Source organism: Neoarius graeffei, chromosome 25, assembly GCF_027579695.1.
Source record: "Neoarius graeffei isolate fNeoGra1 chromosome 25, fNeoGra1.pri, whole genome shotgun sequence".
In the NCBI taxonomy this organism is placed as follows: domain Eukaryota; kingdom Metazoa; phylum Chordata; class Actinopteri; order Siluriformes; family Ariidae; genus Neoarius; species Neoarius graeffei.
In genome coordinates, this window is record NC_083593.1 from 13368330 (window position 1) to 13395974 (window position 27645).

Below are 27645 nucleotides of genomic sequence, written 5' to 3' on the forward strand. Positions count from 1 at the left end.
AAACAAATCTCACATTTAAGCTTTAAAATGAGTGAATAACTTTTAAGATAGATACCTAAATTTGCCATGCTCAAAAAAAAAAAAAAACTTTGTTCAAACACTCAAAAATTTGCAGGACAAAATCAAAATGACTGACAGGAAACCATTTTTCAATTCAAATGAAAAAAATTTTTTAAATGTGATTTGTCATTAATTCTTATTCATGACAGCTACTGTAAAGTTAAATCAATTTGTAAAAAGTTTTTCAAAATGTTTAATTTTTTTAAAAAAGCTTATAATAGTGTCTTTGCATGATAGAGAATTAGATTTTTTTTTTTTTTTTTTTTGGGGGGGGGTTCCCCTCCCATACCTGATCCAGCATTTTCAGCTGATATCATCACGATACTGATACTGGATATAGACCTAACCCATAACTACGTCATCGCTTGTTTACCGCAATGCATTATGGGTGATATGCGAGGTCAGCTCCGCCGTATCATTTACTTTCGCCTTTCTTAAACACTGCATTGTTCTAAGCGGTTTTAACCGTGCCGAAAGTGAACTGCTGTGTGTCTTACTGTGTCTCCACAACAAAGAGAACACCTAATTTGAGCTTTAATCAGCTGCCATTCGAGAAGAAGAGAAGAAAGAAATGGATAAATTTAATCCACAACAAAAACCTTCGAACTAAATTGAAATGGACCAGTGTTTGTAGCTTACATTTCTCTGGTGGGAAAAAGATGGACTTAAACCAGGGGTGGGCAATTATTTTTTCCATGGGGCCACATGAGAAACAGAAAATTTTGTGGAGGGCCGGACCAAAAGGCTGAACTAAATTCTGCATAATATTAATTGTATTTCTTTATATAAAGCAAAAAATAACATTGTTTTTACAAGCTGCTAAGACTGGTAAGAGTATGGAAAAAACGAGGTTGCCGTACAAAAAATGTCATTTATTCAATCAAATTTCCCAAAACAATGGTTAACAAAATGTGAACGTTTGTACCATTTTTTTTCAGTCACATTCACCCCAAAACACAATAAAGACATCACAATATTGTCTTTCTACTCCAAATATCAAGCAAGATACATCATATTATAATAATGATGCCCACATTTGTAGTCTAATCACCTCATTTGGTGTTTTTCAGTTTTTTATTTGTTCAGTGAGAGAAATCTAGTCTCTGTTGGTCTTTAACGAGTGCATCAAAGTCAGGTTGAATGTCTGAGGTGGAGATGCGAAGCACAGCTGACAGATGATCATCAGTCGATTCGGTGTAGGTATCAGATCTACAGATCGGCTCGGGCTCCGGCGCCTGCTGGTGACGTCACACTATGTGATTGGCTGGACCGTCTGAAGGATGACGTACAAGTTTGTGGTTGGTCTGGACAAATTACGGAAGTAGTTATCACGGGATTAGGTTTCGTGGGATTTCATGTCATGTTCATGCCGTGCGCATTGCGTTTTTGTTGAACACAACTTCAAAATAAAAGCAATGCACATTCAGTCCATGCATGAGGTAAAATTAGAAAATACGTTTATTTTGTAATTTCTAATTAACCTTACGCGGGCCGGTCAAACGCATTGAACCAATGGGCCGGATGCAGCCCACAAAATGCCCAGGTCTGACTTAAACTGTGACCCAGCAATATTTCCATGGTCTGCGGAATGGCCTTCGGTTATAGAAGATTAAAACAATCGACACTGTTCATCGTCTGAAACTAGCGATATTCCAAAGCCTGTAAAACAAAGAAGTGTTCTTCGGCCTTTGCCTCTCGACGTACCGAAGCACTCAGCAGCCGAACGAGCCTGTCAGACCGATAAAACTCCCAAACCACCAAGGGTTCTCTTTCAGCTATGTATAATGTTCAGTGTACCTCACTAGCGGCATTTATTGAAGTAAATGCATTTATACTGAACATGACACGGCAGATCAGCAGGTTTCCAAAGGTAAGGTTTTTTTTGTAATGTTTCCTGATATCAAGTTTGATTTAACTAATCAGTCATTTATAAATGTTTTGATGCTGTTCATCTGGGCCCGGGATAACGAAGCAGTCTTCGACTTAAGTCAACAGTTGATTTTTCATAATAGTTTCCCAAACTGCATCTGTAACTTTCATTGCGCTGAATCAAGATTAAGTACAAGGCTAAGATTTTATTAGAACAAAGCTTCTTAGAAAATGGTAAGGAATAACTCAAGACTAAAAGAAACAAATCAAACAATCTTAAGTCTAAGATTGTGTCGTGATCCCATATACGTCCTCAGAAATAAGACATTCTGAGAGTTGATGTAGTTGTTGTTGTACAGTGTGGTAGACTCGGTCTAGACTCTTACCTTCTCACCAAGCTTGATTTGGATTCTGATTTTCCTGCTGCAAACCTTCGACGTGTTATCCACCTCTTTAAATCACCAATTTCATTGTCTTCCACGACAGAGCATGGCACAATCGCTCCTCTCACATCGCTCTTACATAAAATTAACCTGACATCCGTCATATCGCTCAACTACCAACCCTGGCTATCCCCCACAATGCACTGCGGTAAACAAGCGATGAGCCTTGTTATGTTTGTAGTTATGCTTGGTAGCTATTGGAGCAGTGACGTTTTTATGTTACAGCATGTTGGAGGTTCCGTTTCATTTTCCCTCTTCCGCAGTTCTTCCTCACACTCACACCAAACAGCGAAGTGAGGCACTAAGTCAAACTGCAGACTCTTTCCAATAATACTCCGGGCCTCAGCTCATAAAGAAGGAATTTTCAACCTGCTTCTTGGGCCCCGGCTCAGCAGAACAAACAAAGTGCCAGTGCACTTGCTGTTTCGGTCAAGACCCACTCAACACGAAACCGTCAAAACACTGAATCTATTGCTTCTAAGTAGGCAGTGCTTCCACCTGTATGGCAAAGCCTCTGGCAGTGGGCTTTATTTCTGCTTCTTCACTCAGGTCATGAGGCCAAAGCGCATTCCTTGGAAAAAATAAAAATAAAAAAGTCTCTCTGTTGGCAGGTAGCTGAAGGAGAAGTGGATGCCCACTTTCACTGGAAGCTGTAAAGAGTGAGCTTCAACATGGCATGATGCAGATGTAGAACAGCTGCTCCTCTGGCTGCCCATCAGTCAAAGTCCCAAAATCCCATGGAGCAGGTCTGAGAAGTTATCCTTTCAAGACCGGCCAAACAGCAGAAATGAAGAGTAAATCTTAGATGTTCAAAAGTTGTCACGATATAAATGTGATAGTTTCATTTGGAATTAACTGTGTTTGCAGTTTGCCTGACTCTTTTTTTTTTTTTTTGACACCTTTTGAGGGGAGGGATGCTTGAGAATCAGACTTGAGAAACACCAGAACAATGGTAAATGTTTTCAGGGCCCTCAGCTTATAGTGCTACCTTAAGTAACAGAGTAGACAACACAAAATGAAGCCAATCTGGATACGTTTCACAAATAATAATAAAAAATACTACAACATCTTCCCACAATACAAGTAACCTATTAAACATCCTAAAAATAATACTCAACACAAGGAGTTCATTTGCTAGCAGCACGTAGCAGGTGCAGCTGGCTCGGACAAAATAAAAAAGTTTATATGACAATGCTAAGTAGGTGAAAATAACAGCTCTTTCCCAGTGTATTATTGAAATTAGCTAGGCCTTTAGGAGCACCAGAAGCTTTAGTCAGGGAGCCAGGGCACTGGACATAGCAAGTAATCTTAGGGTCTTAGGCAAGCACAGATTCTCAAAGATAGTTATCCATGTAGGAGCTAACAATATACGCCTTCGTCAGTCTGAGGTTACTAAGAGTAACTTTGTAGAGGTGTTTAAATTAGCAAAGGCGATGTCCAATGCTGTAGTATGCTCTGGCCCCATCCCAGTGCAGCGTAGCGATGTAGTTTATAGCAGGTTATGGTCGCTGAACTGCTGGTTGTCTAGGTGGTGCTCTGAAAACAATATTGGGCTTTATAGATAATTGGAGTAGTTTTGACGGTAAGGCTGACCTGTTAGGGCAGGACGGTATCCATCCCACTTGGGAAGGTGCTGCTCTCATTTCTTGTGGCATAACTCATAGTCTCAGAAGAGGCCTAGTTAACTTGTGACAATCCAGAGCCAAGGCCAGGGAGCAGACAAACAGGCTAAACTGACTGTCTGCTAGCTGCACAGAGTTGTCACTCAGGTTCCACTATATCGAGACTGTGTCTGTTCCCCAAGCTATACAAAATGTAGAAATACACAGAGTTTGTTCTCATCTCAACTCATTATCTCTAGCCACTTTATCCTGTTCTACAGGGTCGCAGGCAAGCTGGAGCCTATCCCAGCTGACTACGGGCGAAAGGCGGGGTACACCCTGGACAAGTCGCCAGGCCATCACAGGGCTGACACATAGACACAGACAACCATTCACACTCACATTCACACCTACAGTCAATTTATAGTCACCAGTTAACCTAACCTGCATGTCTTTGGACTGTGGGGGAAACCGGAGTACCCGGAGGAAACCCACGGGGACACGGGGAGAACATGCAAACTCCGCACAGAAAGGCCTTCGCCGGCCACGGGGCTCGAACCCGGACCTTCTTGCTGTGAGGCGACAGCGCTAACCACTGCACATGGATTAAAGCAAAAAAAAATCATCTGACTGAAAAAAAAAGCTCCATGTCGTTGGCCCCTACCATGTCAGCGATGCGTCAAATTTTAAACACCGTGTTGTCCATTATCCCCTGGGCCCCTACTTATAGTACATTTACATAATTTTAACAAATGACTAAAGCTAAGGCAAGACTTTACCATTGTCATTACTGGCTATTCATGATGAAACATCAAGTTTTCAGCGCAAAGTGCAAATTTATTTCAACAATACTTTAGTAATGCACAACAGTGGTTCAGAGAAAAGTGCAAGTGCAGTCGAACTTGAACCATGCTTTCAGAAGAGTGGAACATAAAGAAAAATAGGAAAATCTGTTGAAATAAAGCCAGGAAACAAGAAAAATAAAGTGAAAGTTCACTTTTTCTGCTTCTTCGCAGTGAAGCCAAAGGCATCTAGTTTGGCAACACCTGATGCCTGTTTTTGTTTCTTTTTCCTTGGCACAGCAGCAGGAGCTTGCCATTATCGCCCATTTCATTTCGCCAAGCCCATCTCCACTTATTCTTTACCGTTTTGTCGATGTCTGACACATCTGTGACTTCATTTAAAAGAAGCGCGTCCATGCTGGCAAAACCGAAAGTAATTTGATGCGCTCTAGTGATGGAAATCGAAGGGCCTATGTCCGGTGAAATATGGCCTTATGCACAGTACTCGAGTTGAGGGGGGGATGTGGGGGGATGGCATCCCCCTTCTGAAATAAAAATCTCAAATCATCCCCCTTATAAAATGGCCATCCCCCCATCACATCCCTTGGGCCATTTTACCAATTAATGTGGAAATTAGCCTACTATTATTTTAACAAATATTACTACCATTTCAACATTAGAGGCTTTGCGCAGTGATAGCCTACATGTAGCCGGATAAAAAAGACGCATATTTATTTATTCGGTTGCACCTCTCATTCACACCTATACGGAGGTTTCAGTCACTGAAAACAGCTACTTTTGCAAACTCGGGGCAGAGTGGAGATTTCTGAAAACTCCATCTTCAGACACTCGTGTAAATCGGGAAAACGAAGCAACAGTGGGCGAGAGGGCGCGCGCGAATATAATGAGTCATAGGTGTGAATCTTTTACCGAATGCCAGTTGTCCCAGTTCTTCATGAAATCGCACGTGCACGCACAAATTCATTATGTTAACTTTCAAATAACTGTTCTTGTGCACTTGCGACACCGGAGCCACTTTCCTGAATTTTGAGCTTCGGAGTATTGGCTTCTTTTTCTATTTAATCAATGAATTTATTTGTCACATACATTAAATTACTAATGTAAACCATTAGTAGCCTATTTAAGCAATAGCTGTTTTCTCCACTGTTTTCTGACCTTTTGTGCTTAGTGAATGAGACACTTCATTACACTCCACTGACTGACTTCCAATTCCGGACTTTTTTGAAAATGTAAAATATAGGCCTACGAGATGGTTTTTTGAGACTTAATTCACGTTGCTCCTTCACTATTAATTTTTGAGACTGACGAGGCACTAAATACTGTGGAATTATTTTCTCCTTACTATGAAGTTTGGGATCTTAAACAAGTGTCGGGAAATCTTGCAGCCCGACTCTGCAGCCTCCAATGTTTAAGCGAACTGCTGAAACCATAATGTTTAAAGATTAAATCGTAGGCTAATCAAACCAAAGAAAAACACAGCCTTTCCAGAACGTTGTCTGCCGAAGCCTGTTTAACCTACAAAAGGCTTAATAGCATAGATCTTGCTGCGGCTTCAACAGGGCTGTTTAGATTTTTCACCTGATCACCTTTCAATAGGCAAATATCATTATTATTATTACTACTACTACAATAGGCCTAGTATTAGTAGTAGGCAAGTAGTTGCCTAGTAGTAGGACAGCCAAATTGTTTCATCAGTGGAGCCGCCGTTAAAAGGAAACTGATGCGGAGCGCCGCGGCTCGCCTTGGGGTGAATCGCATCCCGAGGCGCGGGGCTGGCCCGCCCTGGCAGCGCTGGTTCGTTGGGGAGAGGGCAGAGGTCACTGGCTGCCAAGTTTGGAGAGGCTGGGACCTCCCCTGGCCAAGTTACAAAGTCAGGCTGGAGCCGCCGACAGAAACGAAACTCAAGCCGAGCACCGCGGCTCGCTGCCTACGCCGAGCCTCCCCGGGACTAGACAGTAGCAGAGGCTGTATTTATTTATTTAGGCCTATCTAGCGCAACAACTTATTCCTTTACATATACTCAAACATAGCACAAGAAAGGGTTCAACAACAGGCAATCACAGCAGCTTGGTGAAGTTCTAAATCACATCCGTGTCAGATCTATGGGCCTACAACCCCCCCTTTTATCCTCGGATCTGCATCAATCTCATTATTGATCTTTAGCGCTCCCAGTTGACGGAAATCTGTCGTAGCAACGGAAAACTTTAATCCATGCACTACACCACCGTGCCGCCAGAGTTTGTTCTATTAACCTAATTAATATAAGATTAGATCATATTGACTGTACAGCCACTGCCAGCACTTTTGATCTAAAGGTAGGGCCATGAAATATTAGATCTCTTGCATCAAAACCGCTAATTGTTAATTAACTTATTACTGATCAGGAGTAGTATTATAGCATTAAACGAAGCTAGTCCTACTGGATACAATTATATACACCAACCTCATCTAACTGGCAGAGGAGGCGGCGGCATCGTGGTTATTTATAATGATTATCTAGGCGTAACACAAAAACCTGGTTATAAAGTCAATACATATGAAGTTCTTCATACTAATATATGTAGCCTCGAAAAATAAGTCTACCCAGTCAATTCCGTTACTTATTATTTACAGGCCCCCGGGGCCATATTCTGAGTTTCTTTCTGAATCTGCAGATTTCAGCTCAGACCTGGTTATTTCCTTAGACAAAGCTTTAGCTGTCGGAGAGTTTAATATTCACTTTGATAACCTAGAAGACCCTCTGAAAACAGCATTCGCATGCATTTTAGATTCAGTAGGGGTTAATCAGAACATCACAGGACCATAATGGTGGTCACATTCTCGATCTTATACAAATAAACTTGACTCGACCTGATTTATACACTCAATACGTTGTTGGGGCTCCTTTACCATGAATTACTGTATCAGTGCGGCATGGCATGGAGGCGATCAGCCTGTGGCACTACTGAGGTGTCGTTGAAGTCCAGGTTGCTTTGATAGTAGCTGTCAGCTCATCTGTATTTTTGGGTCGGGTGTTTCTCATCTTCCTCTTGACAATACCCCATAGATTCTCTATGGGGTTAAGGTCAGATGAGTTGGCTGGCCAATCAACCACAGTAATATCATGATCAGCAAACCATTTGGTAGTAGTTTTGGCACTGTGAGCAGGTGCTAAGTCCTGCTGAAAAAGGAAATCGGCATCTCCATAAAGCTCGTCAGCAGATGGAAGCATGAAGTGCTATAATCTCCTGGTAGATGGCTGTGTTGACTTTGGACTTGATAAAACACAATGGACCAACACCAGCAGATGACATGGCACCCCAAATCATCACAGACTACAGAAACTTTACACTGGACTTCAAACACCTTGGATTCTGTGCCTCTCCACTCTTCCTCCAGACTCTACAACATTGATTTCCAAATGAAATGCAAAATTTACTTTCATCTGAAAAGAGGACTTTGGATCACTGAGCAACAGTCCAGTTCTTTCTCTCCTTAGCCCAAGTAAGATGCTTCTGACATTGTTTCAGGAGTGGCTTGATATTAGGAATGCTACAGTTGTAGCCCCTTTCCTGAAGACATCAAAGTCCGTAAAAGTCGAGTGCCGAGTGCAGAGCCCATCCCGCTGGAAATGCACAATTGTGGTATGTTGTGCATTTCCAGCGGGATGGGCTCTGCACTCGGCACTCGACTTTTACAGACTTTCCTCTGAAGATGGCGTCTGGAGAAGAACAACTTCAGGTAAGATACTGGCTTTGTATTTACTCTTCTACACACTCTGTCCGTGCACTTGCAGAGCTAGGGACACTTCGTTTTGTTTGTACACTCTACTCACTTCCACGGAACTGTCATGTTGTTTTGAGCTTTGCAATGGTTTTAAAACTAGCGTTTTGCATCGGCAAAAAGACATGCACCTCACACTGCCGTGTTAGTGCTTCCCAGTTGAAATCGCAAAAAACGAACTGTCTCAAAACACATCCGATTGATGTGATTGTGGTAGCAACTCAACGTATGCACTCCCAATAATGCGAAAATAGACCTAGAAAGCATATCACTCTGGATTATTCCTTTAATAAATGCCAAAATTGAAAATTCCCCAAAATTCCCAATATTCCCGGGCCCTTCAAAATTCCCGGAAACTTTCCAGGAAAGTTTCCAAAATTCCTGGAAACTTTCCACCCCTTTGCAGCCCTAGCTGTAAAGATGCCTACTCGTTTCTTACGGCAGCGGTGTAGTCGTGTCAAGATTTCCTGTTTGAATACTTCCTGATGATCCATGCTTGAAGGTGATAGTTCATTTTGAAAGACTACCATCACTTTAGGCATTTAGGAGACATATCGTTTGTGTGTGTGTTGTGGATGCAATCAAATTATATTGCAAACTACATTATAATGGAGAGCCTGGACTGCTTCAGTACAGACAAGATTTGTCAGATGAAGATTTCTTTTATTTATTGTTGCAAAGATACAGAGCTGAAATACATGGAAGAAGAACTGCAACAGCAAGAGAGCTGAAATTCTGGGAGAGTGTTTGGGGTCATTTTTCTGTGGCATATTAATGTCCTTTCCTATTCTCCTCACTATTTTGGCAAAGGTTATTTTTTGGAGAAAAAGTAGAAAAACTGAACCTCTAGCTTTCATCTCTTCAGATACAATGGTATTCTTCATTCTTCATATAGAATGACTTTCGCATAAACATGCATCGTCGCCGTTTGCATGATTGTGTGTTTCATTTGTTTACTCACAACTGCGTCCTAGCTTTCCATCTTAAATAAAAACTCTACTAGGTTCTTGTATCATAGATTTAGATGACTAACACGGGTAGCTAATAATCATCACATGTTGGAGACTGCAGTTTATATCGCGTCACTGTTGAATTCGGTCATCTGTTTTGTCAGAAGGTGTTAATTAATTCTCCACAACAAGCCGGCAATAGTGAAAGTTTTATATTCATGCACTCGTTGTAATTTAATTTCGCATTTCTTTAGTAACAGCTAACTGACAGGGACTTTTGCAGACACTTCACATACTCCATGTATGTTACTAAACAGATTAAAAACATGACATTTGCCTTTTGATTTGTTGAAGTTTTCTGTAAGATGTTTGTTCATCATTTCTGGAAGGAGTCTCTGGTGTCAGCGCTTTGTAACAGTCACAGGTAAAGCTGTTCCTTTAAGTTTTCTGCCACAATGAAGGACGTTGCGTTTTGCTGTTTCTCGGTAACAAGCTGCATTCTTTTGTCTGATGAACTTCAAGACAAATGAGCTCTTATAAAGTGACAACAGAAGCTAACTGGGTTTATGGGCCTTCCACAATATTACATGTAACAATACAGTGTACAGGCAAAAAAATATGACGGACCACGCTTTAATACATAAACATGCAAGAGGTATAGAACACTTCTGGACATGCTTTTATAGGGAAATAATCAACATTGGGGTGTTAATAGAAACACTGCTTTACATAGTACCGCGAGTTGGCTTAGTGGTTAGTGTGTCCACCTCTTGATCGCGAGTTCTATTCATGGTCAGGTCATACCAAAGACCATCATAAAAATGGAACCTACTGCTGTCTGGCAAGGCACGCTGCAATACAGATGAGAGTGCGGAGTCAAACTCTTGCGGTTACCAGAGGACTAGCTCCCCCACCATAACCCTAGCTATGTGAGAGGCCGAGGGCTACAGAGATCGGCGCCACATGGCGTGGGAAGGACTTTGCTTTACATTGCTCTGCATCACACCACCCAGTCATTGATTCTTTTCCTCTAACTACACTCATTGTCATGTTTTATTCCTTAAATATTGTAGAATATAAAATTGATTTCTGATTAACATTAACTGAGTACACGCCAGAAAAATCATCAAAGCATGGCTTGCCATTAAAGACATCTACTGCAACTTTTGGCAACTAGTGGCAATCACGTTTACTACTTAGAGATTTAAAACATGAAAATTTCCTTTCTTGTTGTTAAACGTGGCCACTTGTGTGATGTCAATGTTACCACTTCTGCACCATGAAGGGAAGTCAATGAGAGCATCTTTAAAAAAAATACATTGACCTGATATGCTTGTATCACAGTACAAGTGATGCATAATACATAGCGGAGACACCTTCTCATTGACTGGGCTGGGTGTGTGGCAGTGCAGCTGCTGCAAACATGACGGATAAAGACAGTCACACACCCGTCAAGACAGGAACAAACAAGATCAACTGTGAGCTACTGCTCATTTACGTATCCCCCCGCTCTCGCTTATATCAGAATGCAAGCAATCGAAGGAATAGGACACTTATTATAAATGTTGACTTCAACAAATAATTAACCCTGAAACAAGTAAAGAGCATTTTCCTTCTTGAAATAGCGTCAAAATCCATCCTATATGTTTCATAACTACATTCAGTTGGTAAACAGGAAGTCGATGTGCAACAGACCTGAAAACGGTACACATGGTATAAAACCCCAAGCTGAAGTTTGGTACCAAGTGGCTATGATTTGTAGTTGCTGAGAAAAAGGGTGTTTTGGATGGACGGAAATATGGACGGATGGAGAGAGGTAAACCAGTATATCCCCCTTGTTCAGAGCAGGGATATAAATAAGAATAATAAGAAGAAAAAATCCATCATCCGGTCCAAATGAAATGACTGAATGGCCTACCTGTGTGCCTACTCTGCCAGTGCACTCTGCTCATGACTGGAGTCTTCACCATGGCCAGCCAGCTATATTGCAGACATACTGCTAAAGCTAGTGAGCTCACTGATACCTCTCAGTACTAACAAGAGCAAGAGCATCACAAGATTCAAAAACAGTTTCGATCCCAAATCTATCACCACCCTGAACTCTGCTCTAAAGTCTCACATACACACACACACACGCCACAATCAATAACATGTCAACCTACCCACATTTTGTGCAATATTTATACTTATGGTTATTGATCTATTACCAAGTGCAATATCCTTCTATTGTGCAATATCTATTACCACAATAGATATTACTGTACATTATTATACAAACGGGCCACTTTTTCCATGGAATAAAAACATATTCTAGTCCCTTCTAGCGGATTTATTGATGGCATGCAATATTATCATATCGCTTATCCTACATGTATTACGCCACTCTGCCCAATGGAGAATGAGCGTGCAATATTGTTATAAATATTGCACGTTGTCAAGACAACACGATGTCACACATCAGAGCTCATGCAAAGATCCAATGACAAAACCTTTCTGCTGCGCCTGCGCAGAATCATTTCTTTGTCGGCTGGGAAAGAGAGAAGACGAGGCTAATCCAGTGTTAGGTTTAAGCACTAAATAAATAAACTGAAAACTGAAACTAAAGACATGCTGAACACCCGAAAGGCCACCAAAGCTACATTATATATTCTTCACGCATATTTACAAGAGAAAAACATACCAACGGACATCGAAAAACTGGAAGAGAGACACGTCGGAGATGTAAAACTTCCGCATTAGCGAGCAACTATGACAGTTTGTACACAAACATGGCCATGAGGTTTGCTTCATAAAAAGCGGAAGATTTTGAGAGAATTTTGGCAGCCGGGTAGCTCTGCTGTGTGTAGCTGTCGATGTTGATTTTAAAAGTAACTAAGTAAATTGCACAGGGAAATTAATAATAATAATAATAATAATAATAATATTCAGGGGGCGGCACGGTGGTGTAGTGGTTAGCGCTGTCGCCTCACAGCAAGAAGGTCCTGCGTTCGAGCCCCGGGGCCGGCGAGGGCCTTTCTGTGTGGAGTTCGCATGTTCTCCCCGTGTCCGCGTGGGTTTCCTCCGGGTGCTCCGGTTTCCCCCACAGTCCAAAGACATGCAGGTTAGGTTAACTGGTGACTCTAAATTGACCGTAGGTGCGAATGTGAGTGTGAATGGTTGTCTGTGTCTATGTGTCAGCCCTGTGATGACCTGGCGACTTGTCCAGGGTGTACCCCGCCTTTCGCCCGTAGTCAGCTGGGATAGGCTCCAGCTTGCCTGCGACCCTGTAGAAGGATAAAGCGGCTAGAGATAATGAGATGAGATAATATTCAGCTTGACCATGCTAGCATTGGCCTTCGCTAACACTACACCAGCTAGAAGGGAACTAGACTGCCGCGCTAACAGCACCAAGTCGCAGGTAAGCTCATGTTGGCCTTCGAGAATGTTGATATGAAGAGTATGTGTATGTATAATAATAATAATAATAATAATAATCATCATAATAATGGCTTTTTTCATGGTCTATCAGATATATTCCATTCAGCTACTCGTCTTCGACTCGTTCAGTATGATGCTAGCTGGATGGAATATATCTGATAGACCATGAAAAAAGCCAGCCAATATTATTTAAATATCCTTCTACTGTGCAATATCTATTGCCGAGTGCAATATCCTTCACAAGTGCTAAGTGTATGTTATGTGAATGTCTGTACATTAGTATATCTTTCATGTTTGTAGATTTTGTCTGTATCCTTGTACATTTGTAAACCCTTATATCGGTACATCTTTCATGTTTATAAATCTTATAGGTGCATATCTAAGGACCGTTTCATAAGGCAGTGCACCAAATTTCTTTGTTTGTCTTACACAATGACAATAAAGCAATCTTGAATCTTGATCTTGTTCATTATCATAATGTGAGGTGTTTTCTTACACGTGAATGAGACATCAGGTTGTCAGATAGGACAATGACGTGCTACTCTTCCCCCATACGTACACCCACCCCCAAACAAACGCACGCTCTCGTGGACTCGTCCTCCAGCAGTAATCAAGAAGTGCGCGTTCATATGCTTTAGAGGAGTGGCCTGAAGAAAAAGAGGTGGGATTTTTCAGTTGATACTTTAAAATCTACCTTACTCTTACTGGTTTGTCCAAAATGACCTACCCAAGCTTTAACTGTTTAGTCAGCAACAATCAACAAGGGGGAACTCAAACTTAAATCTAACCATAAACTTAATGCTAACCTCAATAACCAACTCTTTTAGTTTTTATTCCCAACTGGCCGAAAGGCCAAAAGGGGGACTATGTCGTGGCAAAGTCCGTCCATCTGTCCATTCATCTCGGAAAGGGTTCTCACCTTCTGAAATCGACTCCTCTCACAATTTTTGGAGAAATTTCACGAAACTTGGCAAAAGGCTTTGTTATAGGACAGTAATACATATACGGTACTGCAATTTCGTTTGCAATATATTGTAGCAGGGGATATTGTGCTCTCAGAGCACTCGTTATTATCCCCCGCTGGCCGAAAGGCCCGAAGGGGGATCATGTCGTGGCAAAGTCCGTCTATCCGTCCAACCATCCGTTCCGGGAAGGGTCTCTCACCTTCTGAAATCGGCTCACAATTTTTGAAGGATTTTCAGAAAACTTGGCAAAATGCTTTGTTACAAGACAGTAATACGCATATTGCAATTTCGTTTACAATATATTGTAGCAGGGGATATTGTGCTCTCAGAGCACTCTTGTTATTATCCCCTGCTGGCCGAAAGGCCCGAAGGGGGATTATGTCGTGGCGAAATCCGTCAGTCCATCCGTCCCGGAAAGGGTCTCTCACCTTCTGAAATCGACTCCTCTCACAATTTTTGGAGGAATTTCATGAAACTTAGCAAAAGGCTTTGTTACAGGACAGTAACACACATACTGCAATTTTGTTTGCAATATATTGTAGCAGGAAATATTGTGCTCTCAGAGCACTCGTTATTATCCCCCGCTGGCCGAAAGGCCCGAAGGGGGATCATGTCGTGGCAAAGTCCGTCTATCCGTCCAACCATCCGTTCCGGGAAGGGTCTCTCACCTTCTGAAATCGACTCACAATTTTTGAAGGATTTTCAGAAAACTTGGCAAAATGCTTTGTTACAAGACAGTAATACGCATATTGCAATTTCATTTGCAATATATTGTAGCAGGGGATATTGTGCTCTCAGAGCACTCTTGTTATTATCCCCTGCTGGCCGAAAGGCCTGAAGGGGGATTATGTCGTGGCGAAATCCGTCAGTCCATCTGTCCCGGAAAGGGTCTCTCACCTTCTGAAATCGACTCCTCTCACAATTTTTGGAGGAATTTCATGAAACTTAGCAAAAGGCTTTGTTATAGGACAGTAACACATAGGGTTGGGCGGTATTACGGTAAGAAGGTATCCCGAGGTATCCAAAAGTACCAACGGTATCGGTCTCATTACAGTCATTTAAAAAAAATATATAATATCTAAATAAATATGGAGTACATGAGGTCATAATATAAAATAATAAATTGAAGATCATCCCGAATAACTGTGTGATCGTATTTTCACTAATTCTATCAATTTCCTAAAGAAGTTCTCATCGCGTGCAGGGTTGTTTATGTCGTTACCATGGCAACCCTGCGTGACATTTGGAGTCTGACAGAAAGCTTCGCAAGAGACTGAGACCGCGGTTGAAAGATGGCAAGTCAAGATAACGAGTTAGTGGCAAAAAAAAAAATACAACATCGGCAGTGTGGCAGTATTTTGGTTTCAAACCAAACGAAAAGGAAGAGCCAGCAATAATGCAAATGACCGGGCAAAATCGAAAAAAATCTAATATGTCCCCTAAGGCACACCATAGCCTGGGGTACTCCACTTCCACGAGATCTCTCCAATGAGTTGTGTTTTGAGTAGGTTACATGAGTAACAACAAGGTAAAATAATATAACGTATGACATTTGGGATGTGGGTAATAAATGTTTGAAATGTCATCTACTGAAGAAACGGAAGAAAACATCGTAGCGTAAACTGTTAGGTTTCTGGTGGGAATTAGCAACGCGCTTGCTATCTTTGTTGGGTGTGTTAAACCGTATGGATTTAAGTGGAATAATTGTAAGGAGTTATGTGATCAAGACAACGTTTTAAGCAAGGTAAGGCCATTTGATTATTAATTTCCCCGCCATGGCATGACGTGGGCCCATATGATTTTGCCTTGTGCAGCTATCACGCATTTGAATTAGGTTCGCCTCATTTGCGCTGAAGAATATGGTTTATCGCGCAGTCTAAACGGACTTGGGTGTTGGTTGATTCTTTTTCTTTTCTTTTTTTATTTCCCATGCTTGAAAGGGTATGATCCTGCTCATCGTGTACTTTTTTTGATGGAGTAGGTGAAATAGTGCTGCAAATGGCGTTTCAACGCAGACATGTGTAAACGACAGTTGAATGCTATTTTCAAGATGAAGGAAGAGTTGCGTGATGCTTTGAAATATCTCTTAATCCATTCATCAATGCACAAAATTCGCTTTGCTGCTTAATCCATACCACAATGCACATAATTCGTTATGCTGCTTTTAAATAGTACATTTGAGGCATAGGCGCAGGTCTGGACAAGGTCCGCCGGTATAGGCGCACGTTACACAGTAGGCCGAAACAAAATATTTTTTTTCTCGGTAATACCGTATACCCCGGGAAAACACAGAGACAGTTTAAAGGTATCAAAATTTGGATACCGCCCAACCCTAGTAACACACATACTGCAATTTTGTTTGCAATATATTGTAGCAGGAAATATTGTGCTCTCAGAGCACTCGTTATTATCCCCCGCTGGCCGAAAGGCCCGAAGGGGGATCATGTCGTGGCAAAGTCCGTCTATCCGTCCAACCATCCGTTCCGGGAAGGGTCTCTCACCTTCTGAAATCGACTCACAATTTTTGAAGGATTTTCAGAAAACTTGGCAAAATGCTTTGTTACAAGACAGTAATACGCATATTGCAATTTCATTTGCAATATATTGTAGCAGGGGATATTGTGCTCTCAGAGCACTCTTGTTATTATCCCCTGCTGGCCGAAAGGCCTGAAGGGGGATTATGTCGTGGCGAAATCCGTCAGTCCATCTGTCCCGGAAAGGGTCTCTCACCTTCTGAAATCGACTCCTCTCACAATTTTTGGAGGAATTTCATGAAACTTAGCAAAAGGCTTTGTTATAGGACAGTAACACACATACTGCAATTTTGTTTGCAATATATTGTAGCAGGAAATATTGTGCTCTCAGAGCACTCATTATTATTCCCCGCTGGCCGAAAGGCCCGAAGGGAGATCATGTCGTGGCAAAGTCCGTCTATCCGTCCAACCATCCATCCTGGAAAGGGTCTCTCACCTTCTGAAATCAACTTCTCTTACAATTTTTGGAGGAATTTCACAAAACTTGCCAAAATGCTTTGTTACGAGACAGTAATACGCATACTGCAATTTCGTTTGCAATATATTGTAGCAGGGGATATTGTGCTCTCAGAGCACTCTTGTTATTATCCCCTGCTGGCTGAAAGGCCCGAAGTGGGATTATGTCGTGGCGAAGTCCATCCATCCCGGAAAGGGTCTCTCACCTTCTGAAATCGACTCCTCTCACAATTTTTGGACGAAACTTGGCAAAAGGCTTTGTTACAGGACAGTAATACACATACTGCAATTTTGTTTGCAATATATTGTAGCAGGAAATATTGTGCTCTCAGAGCACTTGTTATTATCCCCTGCTGGCTGAAAGCCCTGAAGGGAGATCATGTCGTGGCAAAGTCCATCTATCCGTCCAACCATCCGTCCCGGAAAGGGTCTCTCACCTTCTGAAATCAACTTCTCTTACAATTTTTGGAGGAATTTCACAAAACTTCCCAAAATGCTTTGTTACGAGACAGTAATACGCATACTGCAATTTCGTTTGCAATATATTGTAGCAGGGGATATTGTGCTCTCAGAGCACTCGTTATTATCCCCTGCTGGCTGAAAGGCCCAAAGGGGGATTATGTTGTGGCAAAATCCGTCCGTCCATCCGTCCCGGAAAGGGTCTCTCACCTTCTGAAATCAACTTCTCTTACAATTTTTGGAGGAATTTCACAAAACTTGCCAAAATGCTTTGTTACAAGACAGTAATACGCATACTGCAATTTCGTTTGCAATATATTGTAGCAGGACGATATTGTGCTCTCAGAGCACTCTTGTTAGTATTGATGGCAGTTACTCATCATTGGAACCAACAGATATTGCCGTCCTTCTGGGATCATTTGGTGCCTGCAAAGCTCTCTCTCTCTCGCTCTCGCTCTCTCTCTCTAGTAAGACTTGAAAGCTCAGGAGTGATGGACAGAGCTCCTTATTAATATCCATTCACAGCAAGGCCAGTAAAGAAAGTAAAAGAACAAAAACAAGTTGTGTTCCATGAAGATAACTGTAGCAGCAGGAGTGTTTTTAAAAGACCTGCAGCTCCTGAAGGCTAACAACTAAAGGGTTGTTTTACAATCAGGGTACGCAAACTAAAAATCACATTTAACACTCATCTTCAATATCAAAAGGCTTGACTAAATAAACTTGGTTGTTTATTGTAGCCCTGTGATAGCTCTATTTACCATGCAAAAAAAAAATTTGGTGATAACGTTATTTTTGGTGAATGTATGGCAATATGTGTCATATTTAGCAAAATTACTCGTGTCATTTAGAAAAAGTGCTTTTTTGACCACAGGTAGCTCCAAAAGGGATGCACTTAAATCATTCTTTATACCATAAAACAAATACTTGGTTCCATATCATTGGAAACACAGTTAAGTTTTAATGTTGAATGCCAGTAAGTTTTCAGACTATTTTGATCAAATTAGTATGCAATTGTGTCAAAAAAATGTCCTCTCCGAGACAGCTAATTTTTCAATATAAAATAACATATCTAAAATTATTATTTTCATCCTAAAATGTGGTCAAGATATTGGGACACAAATATTAGAGACAACGAACACAAAGCTTACAGCAGGCCTATTCAAATAGCGGCCCGGGGGCGAAATTGGCCCGATTGAAATTTAATCCGGCCCGCGGTGGATTTTTAAAAAACAAAACAAAAAAACATATCTACGTATCTGCCGCGGCGCACAGTTTTCTCTACCGCTCTGGTACAGACCAGAGTGCAGGTCGTCTCCATGGTGACAAACACTCATTCTCGCCGATTCTCGCGATGTGACACACTCCATGCAGCTACAGCAGTGGCAACATGGCGCTGTCCAAGCAACATCGCAAAGTTGACAGAGAAAACCATAAATTTCAAAGCAAATGGACTGAAAAGTACTTATTTACTTTGCCAACTACGGCAAGCGATAGACCTGTGTGTTTATTGTGCAACGAATCCGTAGCTGTGGCCAAAGAGTACAACGTGAAGAGACATTTTACAACAAAACATACTTCATTTTCTGAGCAACACCGAGAGGGCTCCGAGGAGAGACGAAGGAGAATAGACAGACTGGTAACTTCTTTTGAACAAAGTCAGCATGCAATTGGTGGCTTTTGCACAGAACAAGAGAGAGCTCACTGATAAATAAGGTAAACTAAATGAGGAAAAAAACTATTCTTGTTAGTAGTTAGTTTTCATCAAGAGTATGTTTACAGCACATATTGTTTTAATTAGCAGATTTGTACTTACTTATTGTACACTTGAAATGTTGATCTAGTTTTAAAATGTGTACTGTTTTAAAGGTATATTTCAGGGATATTTGAATGTTATCACCCCAAATAAGATTTGATACTTGAAACTGCGGCGGCACGGTGGTGTAGTGGTTAGCGCTGTCGCCTCACAGCAAGAAGGTCTGGGTTCGAGCCCCGTGGCCGGCGAGGGCCTTTCTGTGCGGAGTTTGCATGTTCTCCCCGTGTCCGCGTGGGTTTCCTCCGGGTGCTCCGGTTTCCCCCACAGTCCAAAGACATGCAGGTTAGGTTAACTGGTGACTCTAAATTGACCGTAGGTGTGAATGTAAGTGTGAATGGTTGTCTGTGTCTATGTGTCAGCCCTGTGATGACCTGGCGACTTGTCCAGGGTGTACCCCGCCTTTCGCCCGTAGTCAGCTGGGATAGGCTCCAGCTTGCCTGCGACCCTGTAGAACAGGATAAAGCGGCTACAGATAATGAGATGAGACTTGAAACTGCAGTTGCAGTTTGCACTTACGGCAGCTTTATTTTGATTGTCTGAATTTGTTCTACAACCCCGATTCCAAAAAAGTTGGGACAAAGTACAAATTGTAAATAAAAACGGAATGCAATAATTTACAAATCTCAAAAACTGATATTGTATTCACAATAGAACATAGACAACATATCAAATGTCAAATATCAAATGTCAAAAGTGAGACATTTTGAAATTTCATGCCAAATATTGGCTCATTTGAAATTTCATGACAGCAACACATCTCAAAAAAGTTGGGACAGGGGCAATAAGAGGCTGGAAAAGTTAAAGGTACAAAAAAGGAACAGCTGGAGGATCAAATTGCAACTCATTAGGTCAATTGGCAATAGGTCATTAACATGACTGGGTATAAAAAGAGCATCTTGGAGTGGCAGCGGCTCTCAGAAGTAAAGATGGGAAGAGGATCACCAATCCCCCTAATTCTGCGCCGACAAATAGTGGAGCAATATCAGAAAGGAGTTCGACAGTGTAAAATTACAAAGAGTTTGAACATATCATCATCTACAGTGCATAATATCATCAAAAGATTCAGAGAATCTGGAAGAATCTCTGTGCGTAAGGGTCAAGGCCGGAAAACCATACTGGGTGCCCGTGATCTTCGGGCCCTTAGACGGCACTGCATCACATACAGGCATGCTTCTGTATTGGAAATCACAAAATGGGCTCAGGAATATTTCCAGAGAACATTATCTGTGAACACAATTCACCGTGCCATCCGCCGTTGCAGCTAAAACTCTATAGTTCAAAGAAGAAGCCGTATCTAAACACGATCCAGAAGCGCAGACGTCTTCTCTGGGCCAAGGCTCATTTAAAATGGACTGTGGCAAAGTGGAAAACTGTTCTGTGGTCAGACGAATCAAAATTTGAAGTTCTTTATGGAAATCAGGGATGCCATATCATTCGGACTAAAGAGGAGAAGGACGACCCAAGTTGTTATCGGCGCTCAGTTCAGAAGCCTGCATCTCTGATGGTATGGGGTTGCATTAGTGCGTGTGGCACGGGCAGCTTACACATCTGGAAAGACCCCATCAATGCTGAAAGGTATATCCAGATTATAGAGCAACATATGCTCCCATCCAGACGACGTCTCTTTAAGGGAAGACCTTGCATTTTCCAACATGACAATGCCAAACCACATACTGCATCAATTACAGCATCATGGCTGCATAGAAGAAGGGTCCAGATACTGAACTGGCCAGCCTGCAGTCCAGATATTTCACCCATAGAAAACATTTGGCGCATCATAAAACGGAAGATACAACAAAAAAGACCTAAGACAGTTGAGCAACTAGAATCCTACATTAGACAAGAATGGGTTAACATTCCTCTCCCTAAACTTGAGCAACTTGTCTCCTCAGTCCCCAGACGTTTATAGACTGTTGTAAAGAGAAAAGGGGATGTCTCACAGTGGGAAACATGGCCTTGTCCCAACTTTTTTGAGATGTTGTTGTCATGAAATTTAAAATCACCTAATTTTTCTCTTTAAATGATACATTTTCTCAGTTTAAACATTTGATATGTCATCTGTGTTCTATTCTGAATAAAATATGGAATTTTGAAACTTCCACATCATTCCATTCCATTTTTATTTACAATTTGTACTTTGTCCCAACTTTTTTGGAATCGGGGTTGTATAAGCTATTACTTATGCTTACTGTTTTAAGGGTAAAAGCTGTGTATATTTCTCAGTATACTTATCATCACCCCAAGTCTTATGCAGTATTTGCATTTGAAGTTTTGCACTTAGGGAAGCTTTTGTTGTAATCATTACAACATGTTGTTGAATGTGTTGAATGCTTTCATAATAAAGGAAAGGAAAAGAATAATGTACCTTATTTTATTTCATATATTATGTGCTTTAGTATAGTATATTTTAATTGCCTTTAGCAGATACCAATTTTATGTCAATTGTCCGTCCAGCCCTCACAAATTTTGTAATTTTCTAGTTTGGTCCCCCTGCAAATGTATTTGAATAGCCCTGGCTTACAGCCTTATATTTAAAAGCACTATGGAAGTAGTGGATTCTGAATTGTCAAAAAAAAAAATGTCCTCTCTGAGAATCACTTCATTTGTTTCTCCCATCTTATAGCAGATTACACAAAACTACCATACACACATGTCAAAAAATTACCTGAAATCTGTTCTTTAACTTGTCCTTCACTTCAAAACTGGTACAAGAACCAGTTTGAATCAATCTGAATGTTGGACCCCTGTGACACAAACTTTGTACCCTGATTGTAAAACCACATCCTCAACTGGAGAAACTAAACTAACACAAAACAACACATAAAAGGCATAAAAGTCTGGTTTGGTGTTGAACCTTTTGTCCTGAAGTCGTCAAGTGTTGGCACGAATAGCCAAAGAAGAAGAAAAAGGTGGGGAAAAGCAGGGAAGAAGAAGGAGAAGCAGGAGCAGTGTCGCCATCCGTCAGGATGATACACTACCGTTCAAAAGTTTGGGGTCACCCAGACAATTTTGTGTTTTCCATGAAAAGTCACACTTTTATTTCCCACCATAAGTTGTAAAACGAATAGAAAATATAGTCAAGACATTTTTCTGGCCATTTTGAGCATTTAATCGACCCCACAAAATACTGTGAGCTCCAGAAACTCAATCTGCTCAAAGGAAGGTCAGTTTTATAGCTTCTCTAAAGAGCTCAACTGTTTTCAGCTGTGCTAACATGATTGTACAAGGGTTTTCTAATCATCCATTAGCCTTCTGAGGCAATGAGCAAACACATTGTACCATTAGAACACTGGAGTGAGAGTTGCTGGAAATGGGCCTCTATACACCTATGGAGATATTGCACCAAAAACCAGCTAGAATAGTCATTTACCACATTAGCAATGTATCTGATTAGTTTAAAGTGAAAAGAACAGTGCTTTTCTTTCAAAAATAAGGACATTTCAAAGTGACCCCAAACTTTTGAACGGTAGCGTATGTCAAAAAAATTACCTCAAATCTGCTCTTTAACTTGTCCTTCACAACACTTAAAAACTGGTACAAGAACCAGTTTGAATCAATTTGAATTTTGTGACACAAACTTTGCACCCTAAACCCACATCCTCAACTGGAGAAACTAAACTAACACAAAACAGCACATAAAAGGCATAAAAGTCTGGTTTGGTGTTGAACCTTTTGTCCTGAAGTCGTCAAGTGTTGGCACGAATAGCCAAAGAAGAAGAAAAAGGTGGGGAAAAGCAGGGAAGAAGAAGGAGCAGTGTCGCCATCCGTCAGGATGATAGATAGCCGTTAGCTGCTCTGAGGAGACGCGGTGTAGCGGTTACAGAGGCTCAGAGCTCACACCCGCTTTACCTTCTCTCGCCTCGCTGCTGCTTTCTCCATCCTGTCCCGCTTAGCTTTCCATCAACCTGAAACTTTCAGCCCATGATAGGTTTGTGTCCGAGCTGAGGGGAAAGCGGCCTGTCTGTCTCTCTCTCTCTCTGTCTGTCTGTCTGTCTCTCTCTCTGGAGTTCACGCGAAGAATTAAAAAAAAAAAAAGTCCAAACTTCGGAGGCGCGCGAGCGAGTGTGCACGAGGGGAAAAACAACAATAAAACAGGGCACGCGCAGAGTTTCTGCACAAAGCGTCAGCAGCAGCAGCGGCGGCGCGAGCAGCAGGAGGAGGAGGAGGAGGAGGAGGAGAAGTTATTCCTGGGAAAGTGCGCCATGTTGTCAAATCCGCTTTTTCTTGCGGATTTTTTTTTTCTTTTCCCCTCCTGGTAGAGGCGGTTCAGAATGGCATGGTGAGGCTCAATTAACTATTCGTGACATCAGGCAGGAGTTGAGTTACCTACTGCTGCGCGTGCACGCTCCTCCATCACAACACCAAAAACCCCACAGTGCACATGCGTAAAAGTTTGGGGTCACTTTGAAATGTCCTTATTTTTGAAAGAAAAGCACTGTTTTTTTTTCACTTTAAACTAATCAGAAACATTGCTAATGTGGTAAATGACTATTCTAGCTGGTTTTTGGTGCAATATCTCCATAGGTGTATAGAGGCCCATTTCCAGCAACTCTCACTCCAGTGTTCTAATGGTACAATGTGTTTGCTCATTGCCTCAGAAGCATAGACGTCACCAGACCCATTTTAGGGTAGCTCCAGCCACCCTATCTTATGGCAAAGCCACCCTATATTTTTTGCCCTTTTTTAAATTATTTATATTTTTATTTTTTTTCCCAAAAAAAACAAAGGCAGTAAAGCACTGAACACGAGCCATCAAGAACGCAAGTTAATCCGAACAACAGTTTCTGCTTGCTTATTTATTGTTTAATGCAATATTATTAATATCGTTATGATTCCTCCTCATTGGCTCTGTGTCAAGCGTCACGTCGAGTGGTAGGCTAGTAGGACTTAAAAAACTACGCGGGCATTCTGCAGCAGGCGCGGTGCGGGCTTCCATTGAGTTGGGTTTGCAGAGAGTCAGAATTCTATGCTTTCATTTGCAGACACACACGGTGAGATTGTAATTTGATGTCAGTGGTTTGCATTTGCTTAACTTTACCTAGGCTATACTGAGTCTTCTGTAGAATGTTTACATGATGATTTGTGAAGCACTTGCCCTCTTCAGTTTGCGCAGGAATGCATGACACCTACCATTGGTTTTTTCACATTTTTGTAGTTTAGCTGGTGAAGTTGCTTCAGCAAGCAATTAAATGATGAAAGCAATTTTAAAATAGAATAGAAATGGTGGGAAGTGTGTCCCCAAGGTGTGATGCTCTTGAAATAATGAATTGATTGACAGCCTTAGTAGGTGCTCTGAAAAATGTTCAGTGCGCGCTGTGCGCGCACAATACCTTTTCTCCTCTGGGTGCTAAGCTACCCCTGTCTCTCAAACCTAGTGACGTCCCTGCTCAGAAGGCTAATGGATGATTAGAAAACCCTTGTACAATCATGTTAGCACAGCTGAAAACAGTTGAGCTCTTTAGAGAAGCTATAAAACTGACCTTCCTTTGAGCAGATTGAGTTTCTGGAGCATCAGATTATTTTGTGGGCTCGATTAAATGCTCAAAATGGCCAGAAAAATGTCTTGACTATATTTTCTATTCGTTTTACAACTTGTGGTGGTAAATAAAAGTGTGACTTTTCATGGAAAACACAAAATTGTCTGGGTGACCCCAAACTTTTGAACAGTAGTGTATCATCCTGACGGATGGCGACACTGCTCTTCTTCTTCCTCTTCTTCCCTGCTTTTCCCCACCTTTTTCTTCTTCTTTGGCTATATACAGGCTTGCTCATTGGGGATAGATTAGGGATAAAATTAGCTCATGTTTTAAGTCGTTCAAATTCTGTAAAGCTGCTTTGCGACAATGTTTATTGTTAAAAGCGCTGTACAAATAAACTTGATGAAACTTGATATTCGTGCCAACACGTGACGACTTCAGGATAAAAGGTTCAACACCAAACCAGACTTTTATGCCTTTTATGTGCTGTTTTGTGTTAGTTTAGTTTCTCCAGTTGAGGATGTGGGTTTAGGGTGCAAAGTTTGTGTCACAAAATTCAAATTGATTCAAACTGGTTCTTGTACCAGTTTTTAAGTGTTGTGAAGGACAAGTTAAAGAGCAGATTTGAGGTAATTTTTTTTGACATACGCTACCGTTCAAAAGTTTGGGGTCACTTTGAAATGTCCTTATTTTTGAAAGAAAAGCACTGTTCTTTTCACTTTAAACTAATCAGATACATTGCTAATGTGCTAAATGACTATTCTAGCTGGTTTTCGGTGCAATATCTCCATAGGTGTATAGAGGCCCATTTCCAGCAACTCTCACTCCAGTGTTCTAATGGTACAATGTGTTTGCTCATTGCCTCAGAAGGCTAATGGATGATTAGAAAACCCTTGTACAATCATGTTAGCACAGCTGAAAACAGTTGAGCTCTTTAGAGAAGCTATAAAACTGACCTTCCTTTGAGCAGATTGAGTTTCTGGAGCTCACAGTATTTTGTGGGGTCGATTAAATGCTCAAAATGGCCAGAAAAATGTCTTGACTATATTTTCTATTCGTTTTACACCTTATGGTGGGAAATAAAAGTGTGACTTTTCATGGAAAACACAAAATTGTCTGGGTGACCCCAAACTCTTGAAGGGTAGTGTATCATCCTGACGGATGGCGACACTGCTCCTGCTTCTCCTTCTTCTTCCCTGCTTTTCCCCACCTTTTTCTTCTTCTTTGGCTATTCGTGCCAACACTTGACGACTTCAGGACAAAAGGTTCAACACCAAACCAGACTTTTATGCCTTTTATGTGCTGTTTTGTGTTAGTTTAGTTTCTCCAGTTGAGGATGTGGTTTTACAATCAGGGTACAAAGTTTGTCACAGGGGTCCAACATTCAGATTGATTCAAACTGGTTCTTGTACCAGTTTTGAAGTGAAGGACAAGTTAAAGAACAGATTTCAGGTAATTTTTTGACGTGTGTATGGTAGTTTTGTGTAATCTGCTATAAGATGGGAGAAACAAATGAAGTGATTCTCAGAGAGGACTTTTTTTTTTTTGACAATTCAGACTCCACTACTTCCATAGTGCTTTTAAATATAAGGCTGTAAGCCAGGGCTATTCAAATACATTTGCAGGGGGGCCAAACTAGAAAATTACAAAATTTGTGAGGGCCGGACGGACAATTGACATAAAATTGGTATCTGCTAAAGGCAATTAAAATATACTATACTAAGGTACATAATATATGAAATAAAATAAGGTACACCACCATTCAAAAGTTTGGGGTCACTTTGAAATGTCCTTATTTCTGAAAGAAAAGCACTGTTCTTTTCACTTTAAACTAATCAGAAATCCACTCTATACATTGCTAATGTGGTAAATGACTATTCTAGCTGGTTTTTGGTGCAATATCTCCATAGGTGTATAGAGGCCCATTTCCAGCAACTCTCACTCCAGTGTTCTAATGGTACAATGTGTTTGCTCATTGCCTCAGAAGGCTAATGGATGATTAGAAAACCCTTGTACAATCATGTTAGCACAGCTGAAAACAGTTGAGCTCTTTAGAGAAGCTATAAAACTGACCTTCCTTTGAGCAGATTGAGTTTCTGGAGCATCACATTTGTGGGCTCGATTAAATGCTCAAAATGGCCAGAAAAATGTCTTGACTATATTTTCTATTCGTTTTACAACTTATGGTGGTGAATAAAAGTGTGACTTTTCATGAAAAACACAAAATTGTCTGGGTGACCCCAAACTTTTGAACGGTAGTGTATGTTCTTTACCGCATGTCCTTTTACCCCCCCCCCCTTTTTTTCAGTGCATGAATCAAAAACAACACAGACTACAGAAATATGGTTGTATTTACATTCACATAATACTGACATTACTGCATGACAATGCTGCTCGAGCTCTTTATTATTATTATTATTATTATTATTATTATACAATTGCTGTTTCTGCATTTAAGCGTCCCTTATGTGTTTTTGATAAACTCTGGAGTTTGGACTGCATCCTCACACACTTTCTGTACAGTCTCACTGGAGAGTCTTTCCTCTTGGACCGTTTGAGGTTGAGTCGCTTGACTTTGCGCCTCGCAGCCGCTAGATGTCGCCAAACAGCCGCGCTTTTGTTCCAGCTCTGGATGAAACGCGTGTCATGAGGAGGAGGAGAGGCGGAGCAACTGTTAAAAACACAGGGGTTGAGTTTTAAAATGGCACCCTGCTCAGTCTTAGGACTTTGGAATTAGTACAGTGCGATTTGTATGCCAGATATCTTGTTCTACATGCTTTGCTCATCATGTTGGTAATAATAATAATACATTTATAGATTTAGACTCCTAGATCTTCTAAGCTCTAAAACTAATGAAGGTATACACTTGAGGGAATCACTCCAGGGACAAATTGACTACTTTTACATATCCATAATGCCTTGCGCCTTGGGGGGTAACTAAGTCAGATCACCTCAGTCATTGCTTCAAATTCACATGAGGGAACGAGTGCTCTGAGAGCACAATATCCCCAGCTGGCAACTATGCCATAACTCAAG

General features: G+C 41.2%; 1 protein-coding gene across 4 annotated transcripts in view; it reads right to left on the minus strand.

Annotated features, from left to right (window-relative positions):
• ttc28 (tetratricopeptide repeat domain 28) overlaps window positions 1–23208 on the minus strand; it is a 473297-nt gene extending 450089 nt beyond the window's left edge. For 2 of the 4 annotated variants that reach the window (XM_060909515.1, XM_060909514.1), the window contains exon 1: window positions 22982–23208. In XM_060909515.1, coding sequence (XP_060765498.1) covers window positions 22982–23011 — 30 coding nt within the window. In that variant the 5' untranslated portion in view covers window positions 23012–23208. The remainder of the gene's footprint in view (window positions 1–22981) is intronic. The other 2 variants (XM_060909517.1, XM_060909516.1) reach the window with 1 other exon arrangement.
• Between the last annotated feature and the right edge of the window lie 4437 nt (window positions 23209–27645).